The sequence below is a fragment of the Anguilla rostrata genome, chromosome 3, assembly GCF_018555375.3.
Source record: "Anguilla rostrata isolate EN2019 chromosome 3, ASM1855537v3, whole genome shotgun sequence".
Taxonomy (NCBI): domain Eukaryota; kingdom Metazoa; phylum Chordata; class Actinopteri; order Anguilliformes; family Anguillidae; genus Anguilla; species Anguilla rostrata.
The window spans coordinates 63384065-63405127 of NC_057935.1; the positions used below are offsets into that span (position 1 = coordinate 63384065).

The 21063-nt window shown below is 43.7% G+C and overlaps 2 protein-coding genes across 5 annotated transcripts; both read left to right on the forward strand.

The window, feature by feature from the left end:
• trmt12 (tRNA methyltransferase 12 homolog) lies at nt 1–5786 on the forward strand. The gene is made up of 7 exons (XM_064329288.1): nt 1–376; nt 785–953; nt 1276–1474; nt 2100–2250; nt 3133–3242; nt 3619–3776; nt 4212–5786. The coding sequence occupies exons 1-7, from the start codon at nt 324–326 to the stop codon at nt 4626–4628; spliced, it is 1257 nt and encodes a 418-aa protein (XP_064185358.1). The 5' UTR covers nt 1–323; the 3' UTR covers nt 4629–5786.
• A 147-nt stretch (nt 5787–5933) lies between these two features.
• sytl4 (synaptotagmin-like 4) lies at nt 5934–21059 on the forward strand. 4 transcript variants are annotated; one of them, XM_064329283.1, is made up of 18 exons: nt 5934–6183; nt 6300–6431; nt 9513–9700; nt 9962–10177; nt 10937–11046; nt 11511–11622; nt 11981–12118; nt 12217–12337; nt 12733–12826; nt 12943–13049; nt 13584–13673; nt 14587–14765; nt 15990–16092; nt 17608–17769; nt 18258–18363; nt 18934–19045; nt 19167–19375; nt 20036–21059. In XM_064329283.1, the coding sequence occupies exons 3-18, from the start codon at nt 9582–9584 to the stop codon at nt 20170–20172; spliced, it is 2115 nt and encodes a 704-aa protein (XP_064185353.1). In that variant the 5' UTR covers nt 5934–6183; nt 6300–6431; nt 9513–9581; the 3' UTR covers nt 20173–21059. The 4 variants fall into 4 exon arrangements, with proteins under 4 accessions (XP_064185353.1, XP_064185356.1, XP_064185354.1 ...); XM_064329286.1 differs by having other exon boundaries at nt 6333–6441; XM_064329284.1 differs by having other exon boundaries at nt 6333–6431.
• Nucleotides 21060–21063: the final 4 nt, after the last annotated feature.

Sequence of the window (21063 nt, forward strand, 5' to 3'; positions counted from 1 at the left end):
CGTTCAAAATACTCCGGAGAGAAAATCGAGACGATTCGACTATGTTGCAAGTAGATGTGTTATATTGTTGTGACAATAGCGCTCCCTTAAAATTTGTTTTACTTATATAACTAGCTAGCTTTCTCCCTCGCTCGCCAAACCGTTCTAAATATGAAATACTTTTACCCCAATTCATTAGTTTGCTGCGATTCGTATAGCTGTAATTTAGTGGATCAGAGAGTTTACTTCAGTAGTCGTTGGACCTCCAATTTATATAGCTAGCTAACGTTAGCTTGCTGATATTTCTTTACTTCCTGCTGCTTTGGTCTTTTCACACTGTGAAAATGAATTCTGTCCCCGCTCTGAGAGTAGAGCGGCGTTTTGCGCAAACATATCGGTTAGTCCTATCCGTAGTTTCTAATGATGTGGTTATGGTATTTCCAAACTAGCTAAAAGTTGCACTGTGTTTTTAAAAACAGTTTACCGATTCGTTTGTTACCGGTGGGCTTTTGCAGATTTCACCAGTCGCATTACTTTAACAGGCTTGTTGGTTCTACGGGAGCTCAGTGTATGACGTGTGGCTATTGCCAGAATGCTGCCTACTGCATAGCTGATGTAGGTCGAAATCTTAGAAATTCTTACATGTTCTGACTCAATGGGAAATATAATTGGAATATGTCTGATAAGTTTTCTTATCGGTATATCATAGCACACATTAAAACTGTATCTCTGCTGCTCTAGTGTATCATCGTAAACTGGATACGAAATCAAATGGTCCTGTTTATTATGCTGTGTGGTCCCACAGGGAATATTTGGAGGCGCGAGGTGTTTGGCAACCGAGATACCGTGTGCAAAAGTATTCCGATGGCACAGTCGCCTTGCCCTTATCGCAAAACTGCTTACCAGAGCTTGACCTGCACACTCTCAAGCTCACCGTGGCACCTGGAAGTTCCATCTCCATTGTTTATATCCAGGTACCGAAGGCACTCCTGGATATAGGGATGATTCTCTTTGCCTATTGTTCTGTCTGTCCGCACTGTTTGTGTGGGAACATCAGCACATTGTAAGGTTGTAGCTTGGGTTTGATTGTCTAATGGGACACTTTGCAACCTTGAGCAGGGTTCTTAAAATGAATTGCTTCAGTAAAATAACCAGCTGTATAAATGGATTCTACGTAAAAATGTACATAAACTGTGTAAGCTCTGGATAAGTATTTTGCTATATGCCTAAAACACAAAATAAGTGTGTTATTACCAATGTGTTTTTTTGTTATTGTTCATTTTCCTTGAACAACAGACCCCAACCCTCTCCAAGAGGGAGAGAGTGATGTCCGATAATGACAAGCTGGTGAAGGCCTTGCAGGAGCTGCTGGTGTCACATGGGGAGAGATGGAGTGAAGAGTTAAGGGAGGACGTTCCTCACTGCTGGCAGCGCCACGGGGACCTGGTCCTAATTGGGGAGGGCTGCTTTTTGCAGCCTGTCTGGAAGAGCATGGGTGAGACAGGACAGAGCATTAAACTGCCGTTCATAGAGTATTTTACACCAGGGATACCAAGTTCTGGTGCTGGGCAGCTGGTTCTAGTTTTCCCTAAAATCCTGACATCTTGGCTCACTGATTTGGTTCTTTGGCGGGAATGAGATTAACCTCTTTGCTTGAGAGTTTGTTTTCATATGAAACCATTGAAAGCATTAAGAAGAAGCAATAAAATAAAGTACATCTTTGATCTTTGAAAACATTCTTCAGAGGTTTTGCTCTCTTTAAGACTCTGATGTTCACCTACATTTGAGGTGGCAGTTATGCCACCCAGCAAGTCATGGGTTTGGGGAAGCATGCCCCATATCCATACAGTACTGACAGTTTGGCACATTTGACATTTGAGAATAACTACAATGACCACAGGCTCACTCCTTATATAGGTTAACATCTGTATCCAGTGAGCTCATTATAAAGGTTTTGCTGCCGCACCACCCAACCCAGTCGGTGATTTTGCAAGGCAGATTTATAGAGCTTGGTATGGCAAATGTCTTTCAGTTCCATGTATTTTATGTAGTACAGCCCATAACTGTGTCTGTTTGTCAGAACTGCTCAGCTTGTGTTGACCCACACTGTTCAATTTCAGGCCTGGAGCTGTGGCAGGCGGTTGCTCATGGACTGGGGTGTAAACGGCTGGCACAGATTGGCAGAGTCTCCGGCGATGAATTCAGGACCCCTGTGGTGACAATGTTATTGGGAGAGGACAGCATTGTAATGCATGTGGACAACAGGATCAGGTCAACCATTTATTATAGCTCCCCCTGCAAAGCTCTTTAGACACATTATTTTTCAGGAAAATGATTATTTCTACCATTTTGTCTGTGACTGTCAGAAATGAATAGTAATTACTAGTATTAATTCCTAGTCCCTTTCAACGGAACTGTTATGTCGAGCCAATGTTTGAGAATTCAGTACATACTGCAGGCTTCCTCTGCACACAGGAAATAGGATATGTGATGGCTGAATGCATTTATTAGAGAACACTGTCATAAATTGAAACTGAAATCAATGGTGATGCACATCAGAGCCTGTATGCTAGTTGTAATCCAATGAAAGTGACTCAGATTACCCAGAAACCCAACCCTTTAATATCCCGTGGAAGTTCTGATCGAGTTAATCTAATGTGGCCTTATTGATTTATTCCTGCCGGAAGTTTCCCTCTTGGATGTTTTATTTATTTATTTTTTATTTTTTTTGCTCACAGCTATTTCGAAAGGACTTATTTGTAATTGAGAACAATAGTTTCACAGCAATACCTAATATCCTTAAAATGATTCCAAAGTAAACTATATGGAATATTTGGATTTTCCTTTCCAAACAAAGCAGTGTAATAGTTCAACATGCTGAGAAAGAAGGAACATTACCCCCACCCAAATACAATGTACTATGCATAGTGCATTTGAATGTGGAGAGAGTATGTTGAGGTCAATAGTATAACCATTATATGACCAAGCTAGGAACTATGCATAGGACCTATGAATTCTTGTTGCAATCAGAATATTTTGTGAACAGAATGGAAGAATTGCTTCCCATTCATCAAAATCAAAGAAACAATGGGTGACATGATAAATATGTGGTGTTAGAGTGGAACTGAACACACGTCTATTCCTGTATTACAGGTACGAGTTTGATGTGACCAAGTGCATGTTCTCCAGTGGAAACATCACAGAGAAGCTTAGGATTGCCTCATTCGATTGTAGCGGGGAGACTGTGGTGGATTTGTATGCTGGTAATAATAATAATAATAATAATAGTCCACAATACAAGGAGTGTACATAGTTGCTTAATATACACCAGGCATTTCAAACTGAAATCCAGGAAGGCTGCAGTATTTGCTGGTGTTTGCAACGTTTTAGCACTTAAAGAGTGAAAATTAAAATAACTGTTTGGCAAGAGTCCACATACCTTCTTAAATTGTTTAAATTGACTGCTGAATGTAAGGTAACTGTAAAAAATATACCAAAACTAGAGCCCTCCTGGTCTGGAGCTTGAGAACCCTGCTGTATTTTGTCTAATTCAGCAGTGCTTTGGCTTTCCCACCACTGTTCCTGTTTGGCATAAATAATAACACACGAGTAAAACCCTCCTGCTGCTTTCCCCTGTAGGTATTGGCTACTTCACCCTCCCGTACTTGGTGCACGCAGGGGCTGCCCACGTCCACGCCTGTGAGTGGAATCCCCACGCGTTGAGCGCCCTGAAAAGAAACCTGGAGCTGAACGGGGTGTCTGAACGCTGCACCGTGCATGAGGGAGATAACAGACAGGTAAGGGCTCGGGTTCAGGTGTGCCGCTGAATTTGTAATGAGCCTACCTGTGAATATTGAGTAAGAGCTGGCTGACATGTAACGGCGCAGGAAGAAGGTTAGCTTTTCTTACTGGAAGGTTCTGACAAGGCTGCAAAATGTATGCTTGTGCAGCCTGGAGCATGAGGCAGGCAGCCCTGGTCCTGGAGTTTCCAGAGGTGTTCCTGGGTTTTTTTGCTCCATCCTAACCCCCAAATGGATTGCTTCATGAATGCCACTGGAGTCTGTAAATGAATATTCTGGCTGCTCATTCTCTTAATCATTTATTAAATTTCTTTAAAAAATAACGTGAAATTGAACTGAAATGCAAAAAACCAGAAAGAGGCACTTCCAGAACCGGACTCGCCTACCCCCCGGGGGTTCCCAGTGTGACCATTTTTTGGATGTTCTCATCAGCTCCGTCTGTGCGACCTGGCCGACCGGGTGAATTTGGGATTGATCCCGAGCTCCAGGGAGGGCTGGCCCACGGCGTGCAGGCTTCTGAAGAGGGACGCCGGCGGAATCCTGCACGTTCACCAGAATGTGACCTCGTCGCCCCCCCGCCCCACGGGTCCTGCTCCTCTCACGCACGACGCAAGCAGCCCAGGCGGGGGCCAGGGGGCAGGCGTTGGGTCAGAGCCCTCTCAGAAGAGCGACGCACAGAGGGAAGCGTGGAGGAGGTGGGCTGAGGACACAGCCGCCATTATAGCCAGTCTGCTGTGTGACATCTCTGGGAAACCCTGGAGGACCAGCATCCGGCACATAGAGCATGTGAAATCATATGCCCCACACATCCATCATTTAGTCCTGGACTTGGAGTGCAGACCTCGCTGAGGCCTACATGTCCACCAAAGCACCAGAAACAAACTTTAATGTGTTTCGGTAATGATTTGGCCTTGTTTTTGAGGTCCTTTACCAATAGGAGCGATCCCAAAATTGCCAATGGCAGAATGTGTAAGAACTAATCTTTAGAACCTAGAGGTGAAACTCTAATCAAGGGACTGGTCGTTGTTCCAAGCTAAATATTAACAAAATACTTTTCCAGTGATAACATTGTTAATAGCTTTGGGTTACTTGTTGCGTGCAACCATTTAATATAGTTACCTTTGCACTGAGATTTGTTTTTCATCAGTTCAAATTTATTGAGTTGAGAAATTGTTACACAGTGCAGTGGGTAAATAGCTAGTCATGTGTGAACTTTGCATTGGTTTTTGATAATCTTTGTTTTTTGACTGGCAGCCAGTGTGATGTTCTTCAGTACAGTTAAATGTTAGCATGAATGATAAACTAGTCCATAATAAATAGTAATATTTGTTTTCAAAACCTCCTCTTACATTAGAATGATGTCCTATAAATAGCATGTTTGCCGCTATTGAACTGAAAACCATTAACATGGGGTTTATACTTTTGTTATAATATGTGAAATGAATCTTGTACAAAGTCCAACTCAATACTACATGTGGTTGGTTCCTGCTTTTGCAGTTTAACTACAAAAAGGCTAATATGACGGTATTAGGCATAAACCAATCAGAAGCAAAAACATAAGTTTAAAGCCCATGGCTTTACACCCAGGTAGCCATGGCACAAGTCGACTGAGATTTGTGTGGTCATTAAATTCTATGGACTACTTCAATGAAAGGTGTATGCTGTGGCCTGAAGACCAGTAATATTGAGATATATTTAGGTTTTGAGGTTCCATGGGAATGGTTAAAATTCAAAATGCCTTCATAAGCTTTTCATTATAAAACTGAAAATCAAAAAAAAATTACGCACCAAATTTCAGTCTGAGCGCAGTAACTTTGAAACTTCGCATTATAAAAGTAAACTCAAACCAAATTTTATTTAATACTTATATTTGCTGCATACACAACTTCATGAACATGTTGACTGTTGTCAAGACTAAGTCAATTTGATGTTACCTACAGTAATGACTAACGTGGAAATGAACGCGGTTGAAGTAAGATATTAAATAAAATTGTGCCTTTTATTTTCTATGGTTTGAAAATGCTTACAAACATATACACAAACAATCATAGTCAAACAAGTGTTTGTGTGTTAGTACAAAACTTACACATTTTATGTATTTCGTTTAGATCTACTCGCGCCACTGCAAGCTAATAATTTGTAAGTGTATATCAGTTCCGTTCAATATAGTAACATTTTGTAATCCGTAGCTGGAGCTATCTTTTTCTCTCTTTTTCAACCACCAGGATTTTGCACATAGACAACATTATTACGAAAAGAAAAGAAAAGGTGGTTTCGTTTAAAGATTACCGAAGTTACCGTCCAATCAGAATAATATTTATAACGAACATCTTATATTCGTGCACAATGAAATCATTGGTGACTGCGTGATTGTGATGACAAAGATAGTGGAAGGAACATAATGGTGAGTACAGAGACGTTTTCTGTAGAAGTTTTGGCGGTGAAAAGGAGGTAGAGGAGTGCACCTGCTTCTGGAAGCGCTGTTGGTTCTACAACTTTAAGCCTGTCTTCGTCCTGCAGTTTCAAAAAAGTTTCCCTATCTTCCGGGATAAGGGGGTTTCTTGCCATAGCTAAAAGTCAACCGACTCATTCGGCAGGAAGCGGAGGTGGGTAGAAAGACCTTTGGACTGCGGACAACAGGCGGATTTTACGGTAATAAAAAGCAAGTGACTTTCTTTCTCTTTCATGTTCTGGCATGTTGTTTTGTTAGGTCCAACAATTTAATCTAGCCTAAATTGTGCAGTGAGGGTATTGTAACTGTTGGCCGAAGTCCGGCGGTAGCAGGATAAACCGCATTTAGTTTCTCAAACTGAATGTCGCTCCTGGGATTTCTTGTTTTGATCTTTTTCCGTCCGTTTGTAGCCTAATGGGCTTGATCTTTCATTGTGGTATGCAGCAAGCTAGGATGTTTATACTGAGCGTATGGTAGCTGCAAATAAATGTCTGAATGCTTTGTGTTAAATGGTTTTGTGTCCATTTAATGTGGCTCGCTGAGATGATAAAAAAAAAAAATTTAATACGTTGTTAGCCGTTGTCCGGTATTTTTTCAAATATTGGCATAGCTGGAGTAGCCTATCCGTTTGTGTAAATGTGTTAGTTGATATATTTACATTTGTGCTAACAACTTGGCTGATCATTCTAGTAGGCTGTTTTTAGTGGACACGCGTTCACTGTGTTCTCAAATTCTCAAATTATTATTGTGTTATTGAATTATTGTAAAGACATTCTGCTTGCTCTGTTGCCACCTCGACCCTGATCTGGATCAAGCGGTTAGAAAATGATGGATGGATGGATTAATTATTGTAAAGACATTCCAGAACTTTTACGGCCTTTAAACATAGCGTATTTGGAAGCACATGTGTTTTTATATTTGTTTGCGTTAGTCCAATTGTAGCCTACAAGCCAATCCCAATTTAGCAATTAATATACTGTGACACGTTAGTTAGTTGAAGTTAGTACGGTTCATATGTGCGCGTTAATATTTTATATGGAGGAAGAGGTTGTATATTCTTTACAGTATGATTTCTTTAACATCTCAATTTAATATCGCACTGCTCGTGTACATGAAAGAAACCTCGCTGCATCCTCTTGTTTCCTGAGGTCATTACTCTTATTAATAAAGATGGCATCCCTGTACCGCTGGCTGTCAGCTCTGTCTCTGTCTGGGTTTTGCTGATCTATTGCATAAGCGCATATATGTCAGGGTGTGTTATTGTGTAGTTAAATGTACCCATGGTGCAGTATTATGAGAAGGAGGCTCTCCTTCAACATAGCCTGTTGGATACTTTTTATAATAAACACGTTTTATAATGAATAAAGTTAGGCCAATTTCTATCACTCCTTTTATATGGCGTGACATTTTGTAAATATTTGCTTAGGATATAAAGTCATTTGCAATTATGTGTGTAGTGACTCCTTACAGAAACAGAGCTATTGACCATTGGAGTCGTTGTTTACAAGGCATTAAAGTACCGTCTCATTCTCTGTAGATGTCATTTACAACATAACATCTATAGTGCTCTTATATTTGCATTTAGTTTTTTGTACTGCCCTGTGCTGACAGCTGAGTTTACAAGATGATATTGAAGCTGCTATGTAAAAGAAAATTGTTCCTATATCAACAAAATGCTGTGTCAGCCTTGAGTAATTTAACGGGTTCATTAGGCACTCCACCCTGTTGTCATTGAAGGGTGGGGACGTTATGATGAGGGAATGTTTCTGTTTTTCCATTCCAGTTCTTTTTAAATGACCTTTAAACCTGACAGAAAATGTTGCCAACTGTTTGTTTTTTTTTTTCTTGTTCTGCTGTGAGATACGGCTCTGGGCTGCAGAGTTGGTCGTCATTTATAAAGCGGACGCTTGGCTTTGTGCCCGACAGTGTCAGTGCAGGGCGTCCAGTTCAAACCCACCTCTTTCCCATGCCCGTTAATAATTCCTCACATGTTGCTTCTCCTGCACTTGTACTCATTCAGTCCAGCAGTTAGAATGTACACGTGGATTAGGCCCAGTATTTGAGGGTCATTTATTTGTTAGGATATTTTTTTATTTTTTAGAATTTATTAGGAGCCATATTTGTGCCTGTCCTGACTGTGGCTGGCGTAGCAGGTTCAGTTTTAGTCTCTTGGCGCCGGCGCCCCTGGCTGCAGTGTTGTCCCGTGTCCCAGGTGTGAAATTCGCTCGCTGCTTGTGAAGAACGAGACCGCGCTGCGCTGCGGTCCGCAGGGCCTTCGGCAGGCACACGGGCCGGTATTGATGGCTCTCAGCTGGGCTGCGGTGCCCCGCGTCACTGCCTGTGGCTGCCGGCTCCCTTAATTAGCGGGCTCCAGCGGGGTGGCTCCGGCAGGCGGGGGGCCGAGCACGAGGAGAAGGGAAAGGTCATCCCTTCCGTCGCGAGCCTTTATGTCATCCCTGCCCCCGTCTCCCCTGTTTTTTTTTTCATTTTTTTCATTTTGTTTTTTTGCTCTCACTGCGTGGGCCCTTGCTGTTTGTACACACACACTCACACACACTCACACACTCACACACACACACACACACACACACACACACACACACACACACACACACGCACGCACACACGCCGTCCCCTCCGTTGCGTTCCATTTTCTTATTTACCATTGCTAGAAGTTTCTGTAAGCTTCGCCTCTCCTGATGAAACATTAACAGAGCCTGTATAAATTAGCCATGTGGAGTGTTGCTTTTTTTAACACTTCGTTTTTTTGTTGTTTTTTTTTAGCCCACCTTTGCGGCACTCTTCTTTATTGCTGTCCACTTTGACTCAGATGTGGGCAGGACTTGTTCATTATTGTGTTTACTCTCGACTCAGATAAAAATTCGGCCCTCACCTACAGGGCCTGTTCACTTTTGTTGACCGGTGGCTGTGCCGCTGCCAGATATTAAAGGGCTTATTTACAGGACACCTCACTGATTTATTAGTTTTAATCTCTCGCTGTTTGCTGAGGAAGGCGTGTGCTCGCCCTTCTCTAATGAGTTTGGAGGCTGTAAAGGAAGTCTGCCTTACTCAAAGGAGAGAGTAGGGACACAGAGCAGCTCATACTGCATACCACTAATCCAGTATACTCATTTGTCTTTTTTTTTTGTACTGTCACTGATTTTCAGAATTTATTTTATTATGTCAGTGTTGCATTGAATTTAGGTATAGTCGTGGGAGTTTTTTTGGTGTACTGATTAATGGTCTCGGGGGCACGGGGGTGTGGTGGGGGGGCTTTACAGATCTTCTGTTGGGGCCTCTAGAGTAGCTGTGGCTTTCTCCTGGAGGGAGGGACAGTGAAAAAGACGAAGATGCTGCAGACGGTGGAGCTGATCAGCCTGTCCTTCCTGACGGACTCGGAACGGGAACTGATCCTGGAGGTGCTGCGGAGGGACGAGGAGCTGAGGCAGGCAGAGGAGCAGCGCGTGCGGTGAGTGCTGCTCCCCCACGGCCCCGCCGCGACAGCCCATCGACATGGAGACCACAGAGGGGGGGCGGGTCTGACCTCTCTCTCTCTCTTTCTCTCACTCACTCTCTCTCTCTCTCTCACTCTCTCTCTGTCTGTCTGTCTCTCTGTCACTCTCTCTCTCTGACTCCTTGTTTCTCTCTCTGTCCCTGTCTCCCTCTCACTGTCTCCCTCTCTCTCTCTCTCTCTCTCTCTCCCTCCCTCCCTCCCTCCAACTCCCCTCAGGAGGCTGAAGGCGGAGCTCCTGGAAATCAAGAGGAAAGGCGCCAAGCGCGGCAGCGGCAGCTACAGCAAGCAGAGCTGCGGCCGCTGCCAGGAGCCGCTGGGTCGCCTGGCGACCGGCAGCAGCCAGTGCCACAGCTGCAACCACCAGGTGTGCCGAAACTGCCGCGGCGTCTGCCCCAACGGGTCCTGGGTGTGCAGCGTGTGCGCCAAAGAGGCGTGAGTTTCACCGCCCCCCTCCCCCCTCCGAATGGTGCCGGGAACGTCCAAACTCATGGCGCAATGATAAAAATACATTTATTCTATTTTAAATTGTTGGCACATCATTTGTTTGATTACTCAGAATGATGTGATATTTCTATGCGAAGGCAATTTTGGAACAATTTGGAATGCAACCAGCCACTTAGCTGCTGAATTCTATTTGTGTGAAATTGACCAAACATAGTTTTTGAAATGAACAACCCAGCAATTATTCAAGGTAGTATGGGTCTGTTTTGTGCCTTGAATTTGATGAAAATATAAAATGAGTGTTTCCTGCAGGACCCATGGAAGGGTAAGGGTTGAGAGAGGTCCTGAAAACCTTAAACTTACTGTACATAATGCACTCTCTCTGCAGTCAATCACACCACTCTTATTGAACTTATTGATACAGTTGTTTTGACACAAATTAGAATTCCATTTTTTAAATATTTTAGTAACAGGTCATAGAAAATGTATTTGGTCATTACATACACATTTGTCAGTTGACAGTTAACTGGATAATCAGGGTCCAGTGTTTTAACCCTTTGAAGATTAGGTTTTCTGTAATGTTTTTTTCAAAATTCTAAGTCAGTGTTCTAGAACTCCATTGCCCACAATTACCAGCAGATTGCCAGTAGTGCTTGTTACATCTGCTTTAGAATGTTCTGTTAAGATAATTTTTTGTGATTTTACACTTTAAAGGGTTAATGCATTAATACTGTTGATTTATGTTTGCAGGGATCTAAAGAAGTGCACCGGAGACTGGTTCTATGACCAGCGGGTCAACCGCTTCTCAGACTCCCCGGGCCATGACATAGTGAGAACCTCCCTGAGGAAGAGGCCAGAATGTGGGTACAGGAAGCTGAGGCAGAAAAAAAAAACATTCGCTATGTTTTTCTAGCTCAACTCAATGGACAGCAGTAGTCTGTGCATGCCTGTAGCTTGTTCTTGTTTAATCGATCCATTATATTCTCAGCTTTTTTTTTTTTTTTACTTTGGAACTTTTATGGCTGTTGTTTTTCTCTGTCAACTGTAGCCTACATTTTTCACTCTACAAGCATAGTTCCATGGTTGTTGTGCTGGAAAACTGCGCTTCTGCATGTGACCTCTTGACCAGAGGGGTGAGGCTGAACATGCCCTGCACACTGAAACCTTCCGTTCCCAGGTGATGCTGTGGAAAATTATACATCACCCAGTGGGACTCGCTCACAGGCAGCCCTGGCAGAGACATTTCATCTGAACATAAGTGGAGGTTTAGCTCTGGGGTGCCGCCTGGCCTCTTCGGGGCTAACAGTGGGCTTCTCTCTTTCAGTGAGGAAGAGGGAGACCGTGGGGGAACTGCTCCTACAGAACAGGGTGATAAGTCCCAGCCAGCCATCTCGTATTCCCCGCCCCAAACTGAAGGACCTGGCCAATGAGCAGGCGTGAGTGACCTCTGCTCCCTATTTAGTGGTGGGGGATGGGGGGTCCTTACCTGAAAGAATCTTTGTGGAGCCCTTACCTAGTAGGGTCTCTAGGCAGCAATGTGACCAGTCTGTTCCTGGTAGAGCTGGACAGGAACTATGACGAGTCCTTACCTGGTAGAGTTGTACCTTGTACTTTTGAAGAGCAGCTGTTGCAAGTCTTTACCAGCTAGTTCCCCTTAACCATCAGTCAGTGTCCATGATGTTTTCTTACCTGGTCGTGTCAGGTTGCAACTATGCCATCTGCTTACCTGGTACAGTCCTTACCTGTTAGAATGATACGCCTGGGTGGAACACCTCATGTTGCTCTGCATTCCAGCCCCCCCTCTGAGGTGTCCAAAGCCCCAGACCCACAGGAGCAGCACCAGCGCAGTGACACTGAGTCAGTGGAGAAGACCAGCCTGAACAGCTTCAAGAACGGGACAGAATCCTCTCGCGGGACCCCCGTCCTGCCACGGTAAGGTCACCGAGGGGTACACAAGACACATTTGGGCACTGAAATACTACCGCTGCTGTGTATGCGCGTCTGTCTGATCTTGCGTTTTTGTCTCACAGGAGAGAGGGGGTGGTGGAGGGACGTTCGACGGCCAGGTCGAGCCCTGTGGGGTCCTGTGTGTCCAGCCTGCCTGTCCCCATCCGAGCAGATGAGGCCCACAGCTCCTCAGATGCTGAGGCAGTGAGATGCTGAACAGTTTTTAATAAAGAGTAGGGCTGGGTGATAAACCATGCGGAGGATTATTAAATGTTTATTAGTGCAGGAACAAACACTGCATGGAGGCGATGAATCGGCTTTCTTTTCATCTTTTACACAATCCTATTGCTGTAGTGCACCTCCAAAATTCAGAGGCGAAGTGAAACACTTGCAGAAAAAACACCTATTCCTGATTATATTCAAATTTTCAATAATTATTATCATTATTCACATAGCAATTAAGCAATTAGAATTCATAAATGAATCAGAAATAATTGAAGTAATTAATCAACAATATTAATGGGGGGATGTTTACTCTTTACCTTTCAGTGGACTGAATGTCACCAAAGTCCTTGTCATCTTATTTTTTTCCCCCCAAGGCTTTAAGGCACCAGGGAGTTTCCATATCCGGGATCACCCCTGAGGACGAGGCACTGTTCAAGAGAAACCCCAGGAGATCGCTGAAAACCTCTGGTGAGCCGCCAGGATTTATCCCCCGATTTATACCTGAGCGCAAAATCAAATCACGCATCCATCCGATCGATGAGCGCTGAGACTGAGCGATCTCTCTTCCCTGTGCTGTGGTCCAGAGCACTGTCGACCCACCTCCGTGCTGGACCTGCGTGGGGGCGGTGGTGATGTCACAGGGACCTACATGGGGGACAGGAGCAAATCAGTGCCAGGACTCAATGTGGAGGTCAGTCCCTGCTCCATGCACATAGACTGGGGCAAACCGAAAAGTCATAGGCACATGTTAAACTTAAGGCTCTGCGTTGTGTATCTATGCTAGAAATTATAAACATAAATCCATATAGGTCCATATAGAAATGGTTTTGTCAAAAATGATGTGGAAGAACTTGACTGGCCTGCACAGAGTCCTGACCTTAACCACATCCAAAACCTTTGGTATCAGTTGGAAAGCCAACTGCGAGCCAGGCCTAATCACCAAATCTTACTAATGCTCTTGTGGCTGAATGGAAGTAAATCCCCTCAGCCATGTTCCAAAATCTAGTGGAAAGCCTTCCCAGAAGAGTGGAGTTTGCTGTTGTAACAGCAAAAGGGGGACCAACTCCGTATTAATGCCCATAATTTTGGATGAGATTTTGGAAAATATTGAGGACTATACAATAATGCCATGAAACGAGCTTTGTAAACGGTTTGTACAGCTTTGTACACTGTTTTAGCATTCGCACACGTGGGAGAGGGGTTAATCTCAGCTCTGTGGTTGCAGGAGGACGAGGAAGAGGAGGACATAGACAGCCTGGTGGAGATCCACAAAAGGAGCACAGGCGGCAGCACCTTAAGCCTTCGCAGTTCTAAGGTGAGTCCCTGAAACACTTCTTAACCTTCAATGTAAAATGTGTAGTCATAGGCAGCATAAGCCAAGGAGGAAGTTTTTGTTTTTTAGTGGGAAGGAAAAAATCATTTGTCTAAACTGTGGGCTTGATCACGTGTTGGTTTTATGTGTTTTAACTTCTCTTTTTTCTGGAACCTTAAATACCCTACAAGGGAAAAATCCAGACATGGATTTTACACCATCTGTATTCCATTTTTCGTCCCACACAATCTCTGTGATAAATGTTTTACAGTGAATGGGGTGGTGAGATTTGAAAAATTCCTTGTTAACCTTCCACAAAGTTCTTTTGTAAGATCATTTATTGACAAACGAAGTCCTTTGAAAACTTGCATTTGTTCTTCAAGTCCCATCAAAGTTAATGGCACGAGAACACGAGGAGAAGATAAAGAATTCTTGTTTCTAACAGGCCTGTTTGGCCCATCTAGGCCTGTTGTTTTAACCGTTGGCCAGAGAGTACCGAGCACTATCTCAAGCCTGATCTGAAACGCCCAAAGAGTTGCTGCACCTAGCAACCTGCCAGGTTTGTCCACAGGAAGTCATGCGCCTAGCGACCTGCCAGGTTTGTCCACAGGAAGTCATGCGCCTAGGGACCTGCCAGGTCTGTCCACAGGAAGTCATGCGCCTAGCGACCTGCCAGGTTTGTCCACAGGAAGTCATGCGCCTAGCGACCTGCCAGGTTTGTCCACAGGAAGTCATGCGCCTAGCGACCTGCCAGGTCTGTCCACAGGAAGTCATGCGCCTAGCGACCTGCCAGGTCTGTCCACAGGAAGTCATGCGCCTAGCGACCTGCCAGGTCTGTCCACAGGAAGTCATGCGCCTAGCGACCTGCCAGGTTTGTCCACAGGAAGTCACGCGTGGTTGCTGTGTGTCTCCGCAGAGAACGCTGGGCAGCTTGCTGAGCGTGTACAGCGAGGCCGGTGATTACGTCAGCGTGGAGGTCAGCGGGGAAATCGTGTTCTCCCTGAGCTACGACGAGCGCACCCAGACCTTCTCCGTCCTGGTCAAAGAGTGCCGAGGCCTGGCCTGCGGGGACACACTCAGACAGCGCTCAAACCCGTGAGTGGATACGCTGGGCCGTCCAGCCGTGCCTGGATCCTTCACACTTCAACCACTACCCTGATATCATATTTCCTTCTCTGCTTGTACTAAGAATATGCTGTACTGTTGACTTTTGGGCCTTGTATTGACATGGCTGCCTAGTGTAAAGTTTCCTTCGGGCCTGTAAATCCACTATATAAACAAGATGTGTTCATATTCTTAATACTGTTATTATCTCAAGAACAGCCGCACTACTTGGCATAGAAGGTTTCTTTCCTGTGACTGGAGAAGTTAGATGGAATCAACCATATTTGCTGCAATAACAGCTAAATTATTTTAGCTCATGGAATTTATTCTGAAGTCAGTTGTGTAAAAATGTCAGTAAAGCTGGTATACGGCCTCGGTAAGTTGTGTCTGATTGATAGCCATTTAGGCAGGCCATCTGTCTTTGGATATAGTCATAGACCATATAAAAATAGGGTATAGTGCACACCAACACTGTTTTTATGCCCTGCCAAGCTTGGATCAGGTCCCCAGTCCTCACTAACAGACTCTAACTTGTCTCTGTGTTGCAGCTTTGCTTTTCGTATTTCCTGCTTAACTTGCCTCTATGCCTTTTTCCTGACAGACATATGAACATGATGATAAGCAACTATCTTCTCATTCAGGGTGTATTTGAATAATTTAGTCATCCAAGGCCTGTTACTGAGACATTGTTTTCAATTGGCCCACGGGTTTGTATGTGCAGTGGAAGATATTTTAGATATTTACAGAGGTTTCTGACAACCTGCAGACTTTACAATGGCTGGTATTGGGCTGGTATTCTTGGGTTTGAGGTCTAAAGCAAAAAATGCACTTCAGGCAACTCCAAGGCAGCTTGTACATCAGTATTGTCATGTAGAGGTTGCATAACCTTACCGAGGTTAAGTCTTGTACAGTGTTATGCCTCCAGAGTTTGTATCACCTCACAGAGGTTAATTCCAGCATTCAGTAGTGCAAAAAACATGAAACACTTTAACAGAACATTTCACAGCTTTGGAATGCCTCGCAAATAAATTGTCTCTCAGGAATGGTTTTAGACTTGGAGTTCCTCTCCTATCCAAACCATCAGCTGGTGGTCCAGACAGGTCTTCCATTAGTAGACTTGGTTCATTGCATTTATTTAGCAAAGGTTCAAATCTTAGACTTGCTTAGACTTGGATCGAATGCATGATGCTGCCTCAATTCTGTTTTCTGCTGCAGGTATGTCAAGTGCTATTTGCTCCCAGACAAGTCTCGCCAGAGTAAGAGGAAGACCACCACTAAACGCAACACAGTGAACCCCATCTACAACGAGACTCTGAAGGTAAAAGCCTGTACGCGAGGGCCGTGAAACATTACATACAGATGCAAAATGGCCACACTGATTCCCTGTAGCTATGGCCTCCATCATGTGCGCTCTTCACTCCTGAAACAGACTTCAGCTATTTACAGTGAAACCACTGCAACCGGTTTTAAGACTGCTACTGCACGTGCTCAAAACAAATTGTACCGCCCAAGAAGAAAGTGAGCCTGTTCCACAGTGCTATGCTCTTAGGTTACATGCCATATCAGTGCATTTCCTAGAAGAAATTTCAAACAAAGCCTGGCAACTGTTATATACCAACCAAAAATAGCACTTTTTTTTTTTACCAATTAAACAATCGTTAGTGGTTTGTTTATTACTCTTTAAGTTGCCTGTACAACTGTGGGACATTTGTGGTCTTACACAGTTTGACAGTTAACTATGTAAAGCTAACAGTAAAAAGAAAATAGAAAACCTTACATGTTTTTTGTAAACTTGACCCTACTCATTCAGGAGGGCTTTGCCAGGTTTGTAACTTTTTTGAGATTTCAGACTGGGTAGAGTGTTGGATTTTCCTGTTTGATCCAATCATGACCCTGTTGTGTAGGGTTGCCCAACCTTGTCCCTGGAGTCCCACCATCCTGTAGGTTTTCACTCCAACCCTGAAAAAGCACACCTCATTCAACAGCTAGAGATCTCATTGAGCTGCTAATTGGTAGAATACGGTGTGCCAAATTAGGGTTGGAGTGAAAACCTACATGACAGTAGATCTCCAGGAACAGGGTTGGGCAGCCCTGCTGCACTGAACAAAGTAATGCATCCTTGACTCTTCGCTCCACAAAATGATAGGTGGGTAAGCACATAGTGTGCAAACCTCCGTCAGGCAATTTTACTGATATTGACATTTAGGGAAAGTAAATTTTATCAGTATGCATGAGCAACAGGCAAATATTGATTTTTGTATCCCCGCCCCTTTGTTCATCCAGTGTGTGAACACTGTACGCAGTGAAGATATGAGACTGTCAGAACACAAAGCCAGACCTCAGAGATTCTGAGAAGACGTTGCAAACTGTGTGTGTGTGGGTGTGTGTGTGCCCGTGCCCGTGCCAGACCGTTAACTCTTTATATTCTTGTAATGAAAAGCTGCATTTTCAGTGAAAATTTTTTTTTTATTATTTTGCAAAAAAATTGTTAGTATTCTCAAGGAATTTTACTGCTGTCTGTAGGGTTTATTTGAAAGAGTTCATTTTCTGACGTAGATCTGGGCCCAATTTCACGTAAGTGGCTAACTGAGTTTACTAAATTAGTTTATTGACTTTGAGATAAATCCTGGATTTTCGATTTCACAAAGCAAGTTCACAATTTAGCCAGACTTGTAACCAGGGCAACGTTGTCTTAAAAGCCCAAACCTGCAAAAACTCATGTGCAGTCACTCGCGCATTAGCGTTTGTTGTGTTGTGTTTTTAAGAAGTTCACCACCTGTCCCCTCCCCTCCTCCTCTTCTCCGTCTACCTGTGCTTTGCGCCCGTGTTCCAGTACTCCATCTCCCAGTCCCAGCTGCTCACACGAGCCCTGCAGCTCTCCGTCTGGCACCACGACCGTTTAGGCCGCAACGCTTTCCTGGGGGAAGTGGACCTCCCGTTGGACTGCAGAAACCTAGACTCCGCCCATGTGGAGTGCGTGACCCTCAAAGGAAAGGTACGCTTTCACAGGTTCTCCTGCTCACACTCGCCAGAGCTTTCAGTGGATGACTCTGTACCAGACCTATGTTAAATAACTTTTGAAAATGCTTTACCCCTTCAGATACCTGCAAATTTACTTTAGTTTACTGACCGTTTTAAAAGAAATATCTATTTTCACCAGAAACATTCACACCAAATTAATTCATCATGTAAGTGTGTTTTGGTTAGAAGCTTGTTTCATGGAAGGTTTTCAGGAATTTCTCGTATGTATTTCACCCACATCTGTCTGGGTAATGTGTTATCAAGATGTGGATTTTTTTTCCCCATAAAAATGAAAGATAACCCATGCAGCTTGAGGCTCCCAACATAAATTTGTTGGCTATGCCATGAAGATGATACGTGTCCCTGGTGCAGTTTTTTTTATTATTTATTCCATGACCATGCTGTGCCCAGATGCCGTTCTCTTTTCTCTCTGGTTAATATGGGCTGTTGTCCTTGCCGAAGGCGGTGCCTGCCACGCTGTCCTCCGCCTTTGCCCAGTACAAAGGAGAGCTGGTGATTTCCCTGAAGTACATCTCCATGCGCGAGTCGCAAACAGACAAGAAAAAAGGTGGGGGTGGGGGGGGGGGGGACTGTAGAGGGACAATGCACTTCCACATTGCCCAAACATGTAAAAGGGAACTCCAGTTAAATAAGTCATTAAGACTTTAAGAATAACTTATCAATCTCATATCTAATGTTTCATATAGGTCATAATGAAGAATGCGCATGGAACCCCACCCAAACTATGACATCACTTGTATATAAAACCTCCCTTTCCCCCATGAGAATTGATTCGAACAGTTTGGTAGAGGTTACAGTTCAGATAAAATCAACTAGGCTAGTTAAATCTGTGATTGTTGCTTGAGAAATGCAGAGAATTCACAGTAAATACACAGTATTCTCCAATTCGTAAGAAAACTCCATTCATTTAAATAAGGGGAGTTCTCTTCTGATGACATCATCACTTTAACTGGTCTTTTGCCGATTCTGAGGAAAAAATTGAACACAGCTTTGACCCAGAAAATACTCTTCTCATTAATTACTCTGAGGATAAGACAGAAAATGCCAAAGTTCCCCTTTAGCCCCCTTCTTGAGAACAATAAACCGCTGTGTGGTGCTTCTGGTTTTATTTCGCAAGGCTGGAAGAAGAAAAAGAAGGAGGAGGGCGGGGAACTGCACGTCCTGATCAAAGAAGCCAAGAACCTGACTGCAATGAAGGCTGGCGGCACGTCGGATTCCTTTGTGAAAGGGTGAGGGGGAAAATAGCCCAGAAGAACAATAATTTAAATCTGTGCTGTACATGAGCAGGTGAAACCAGGCAGTTTGAGCCAAGATGTCTGACTTTGTGCTATGTCTGCTGTGTTGGTGCAGGTATCTGCTGCCGTGCAAGACCAAGGCCACTAAGAGGAAGACTCCGGTGGTGAAGAAGACCGTGAACCCGCAGTACGACCACACGTTTGTGTACAGTGATCTGAGGCTGGAGGAGCTGCAGAGCATGTGCCTGGAGCTGACCGTGTGGGACCGGGAGGCCATGTCCAGCAACGACTTCCTGGGAGGAGTCCGTCTGAGCTCCGCAGCGAGTGAGAAACCGGGGAGGGGGGGGGGGGGCTGACAGCACCAGCACACCGTAACTAATGACCGACCAGTGGAACATTCGCGGAATTACACCAGCAGACATACTCAGCCAGCCCCCTCGCAAATTAGGACAGCGGTGTGGAAAAATTACACAGGCTTGCAACTCAGGGGCTGCTGGTGTGTTTCCCCAGTGGGGCACCGTCATAGTGCCCTTTAGCTTAACCTGAATTCTTTCAGTATATTTCCAGCTGAAAAAATGCACGTAGAGAGAAAATGTAAGCTGTGTAAGTTTCTCTGGTTAAGACCATCTTGTAAATGCCTATAATGCAATGTAAATATAAGTAGGTATCCAAATCAATCCAAACACACCTCACGCACGCACACACACACACACACGCACGCACACACAAACATACCAGCTTTGAGTTGCTTCAGTGTCACAGCTGGGAAGTTAATGACCGTGTCCAGGTCAAATCCCCCCCCAAAAAACTGGCCTTTTAAGTCTGGCTACCTAATCCCCCCCCCTACATTTATCTGGCTACACAATTCCTTACATTTCCTACCCACTTCACTGCTCAAGTTGAGGGAGCTCTTTGTAGACCTACTTGTTTAAATGAAGGTGAAAAAGCGACCTTGCGGGGGACTGTGTTTGGCTGTTTCTCCAGGTATGGCGCAGGAGGAAGGAACAGGTTGGGACTCCACTGGGGAGGAGGTGTGTCTTTGGCAGACGATGATGCAGTACCCCGACTCGTGGGCAGAGGGCACTCTCCCACTGCGCTCCTCCATGGCTAAGAACAAGTGAGGACGAGGCCAGGATATCCCAGCAAGGAGGGCAGCAGTCTACAGGCTCACCAGTCTTCATTTCAGTTATACTGGATTTTAAATTTCAGCCGTTCTCTACTTTACAAAGCTGTCGTTATTTTATTGTGGCTGTGACTGAATCCGTATATGGAACCAAAGTAGCTCGAATTTTATGAATTTTTATGTATTATATGCTATGTTTTAAGAGTGCTTGCAAAAAACCTACATTAGTGATTGTGTGGTTTTGATAAGAGTCATAACAGAAAGGTTTTATTTTAGAATAATATATCTCCATGTGCATACTGACTATATGATCCCATCAAGGGCTTCATTTAAAATGCTACGCAAAAATAAATATCAGTAACCAAAGAGTTTGTCTTAGGTTTTGATAAAGATTCACATATATTGTGAACAGATATAGCCATATGAGACATTTTACTTTTTAGATGTAACTGACAAATGACACAACAGTGTTGACATGCAAATTTGGTTATAAATTGAAAAGCATAAGGAATACATTTGTGAAATTATCCACATCACCACCATTTTCACAATATTTTTTGTATTCAGACAATATAAAAAATGTAGTATAGTTCCATTTTAGAAGTAATCTTGTGTCCAAAATATTATTTATTTGATAAATAATAAAATTAATTTGTGATTTTTGTAAATGTATATTGCTCTGATTGAAAAAGAGCCATATATCATTAACTTCAAATACACAGCCCTCATTTTCAATATTGTTGCATTTATATTCTGTATGACTGTATGCTTCCAAAACTTAAAACCAAATATTGTTTGTCATTTTTGTAGTTTTTTAAATTAGGACTGCTCTATGACATTATTTTAATGAATTAATAAATATAGTAAATGTTTTTCATTTTTAAAGCTG

Bases quoted from the DNA above. Each gene is read 5' to 3' on its own strand.
- trmt12 (XM_064329288.1), top strand. From the start codon at position 324: ATGAATTCTGTCCCCGCTCTGAGAGTAGAGCGGCGTTTTGCGCAAACA. The intron at 377-784 runs GTTAGTCCTATC...GTGGTCCCACAG, and splicing joins CGTTTTGCGCAAACATATCG to GGAATATTTGGAGGCGCGAG. The intron at 954-1,275 runs GTACCGAAGGCA...CTTGAACAACAG, and splicing joins TCTCCATTGTTTATATCCAG to ACCCCAACCCTCTCCAAGAG.
- sytl4 (XM_064329283.1), top strand. From the start codon at position 9,582: ATGCTGCAGACGGTGGAGCTGATCAGCCTGTCCTTCCTGACGGACTCG. The intron at 13,674-14,586 runs GTGAGTCCCTGA...GTGTCTCCGCAG, and splicing joins TAAGCCTTCGCAGTTCTAAG to AGAACGCTGGGCAGCTTGCT. The intron at 18,364-18,933 runs GTGGGGGTGGGG...TTATTTCGCAAG, and splicing joins GCAAACAGACAAGAAAAAAG to GCTGGAAGAAGAAAAAGAAG.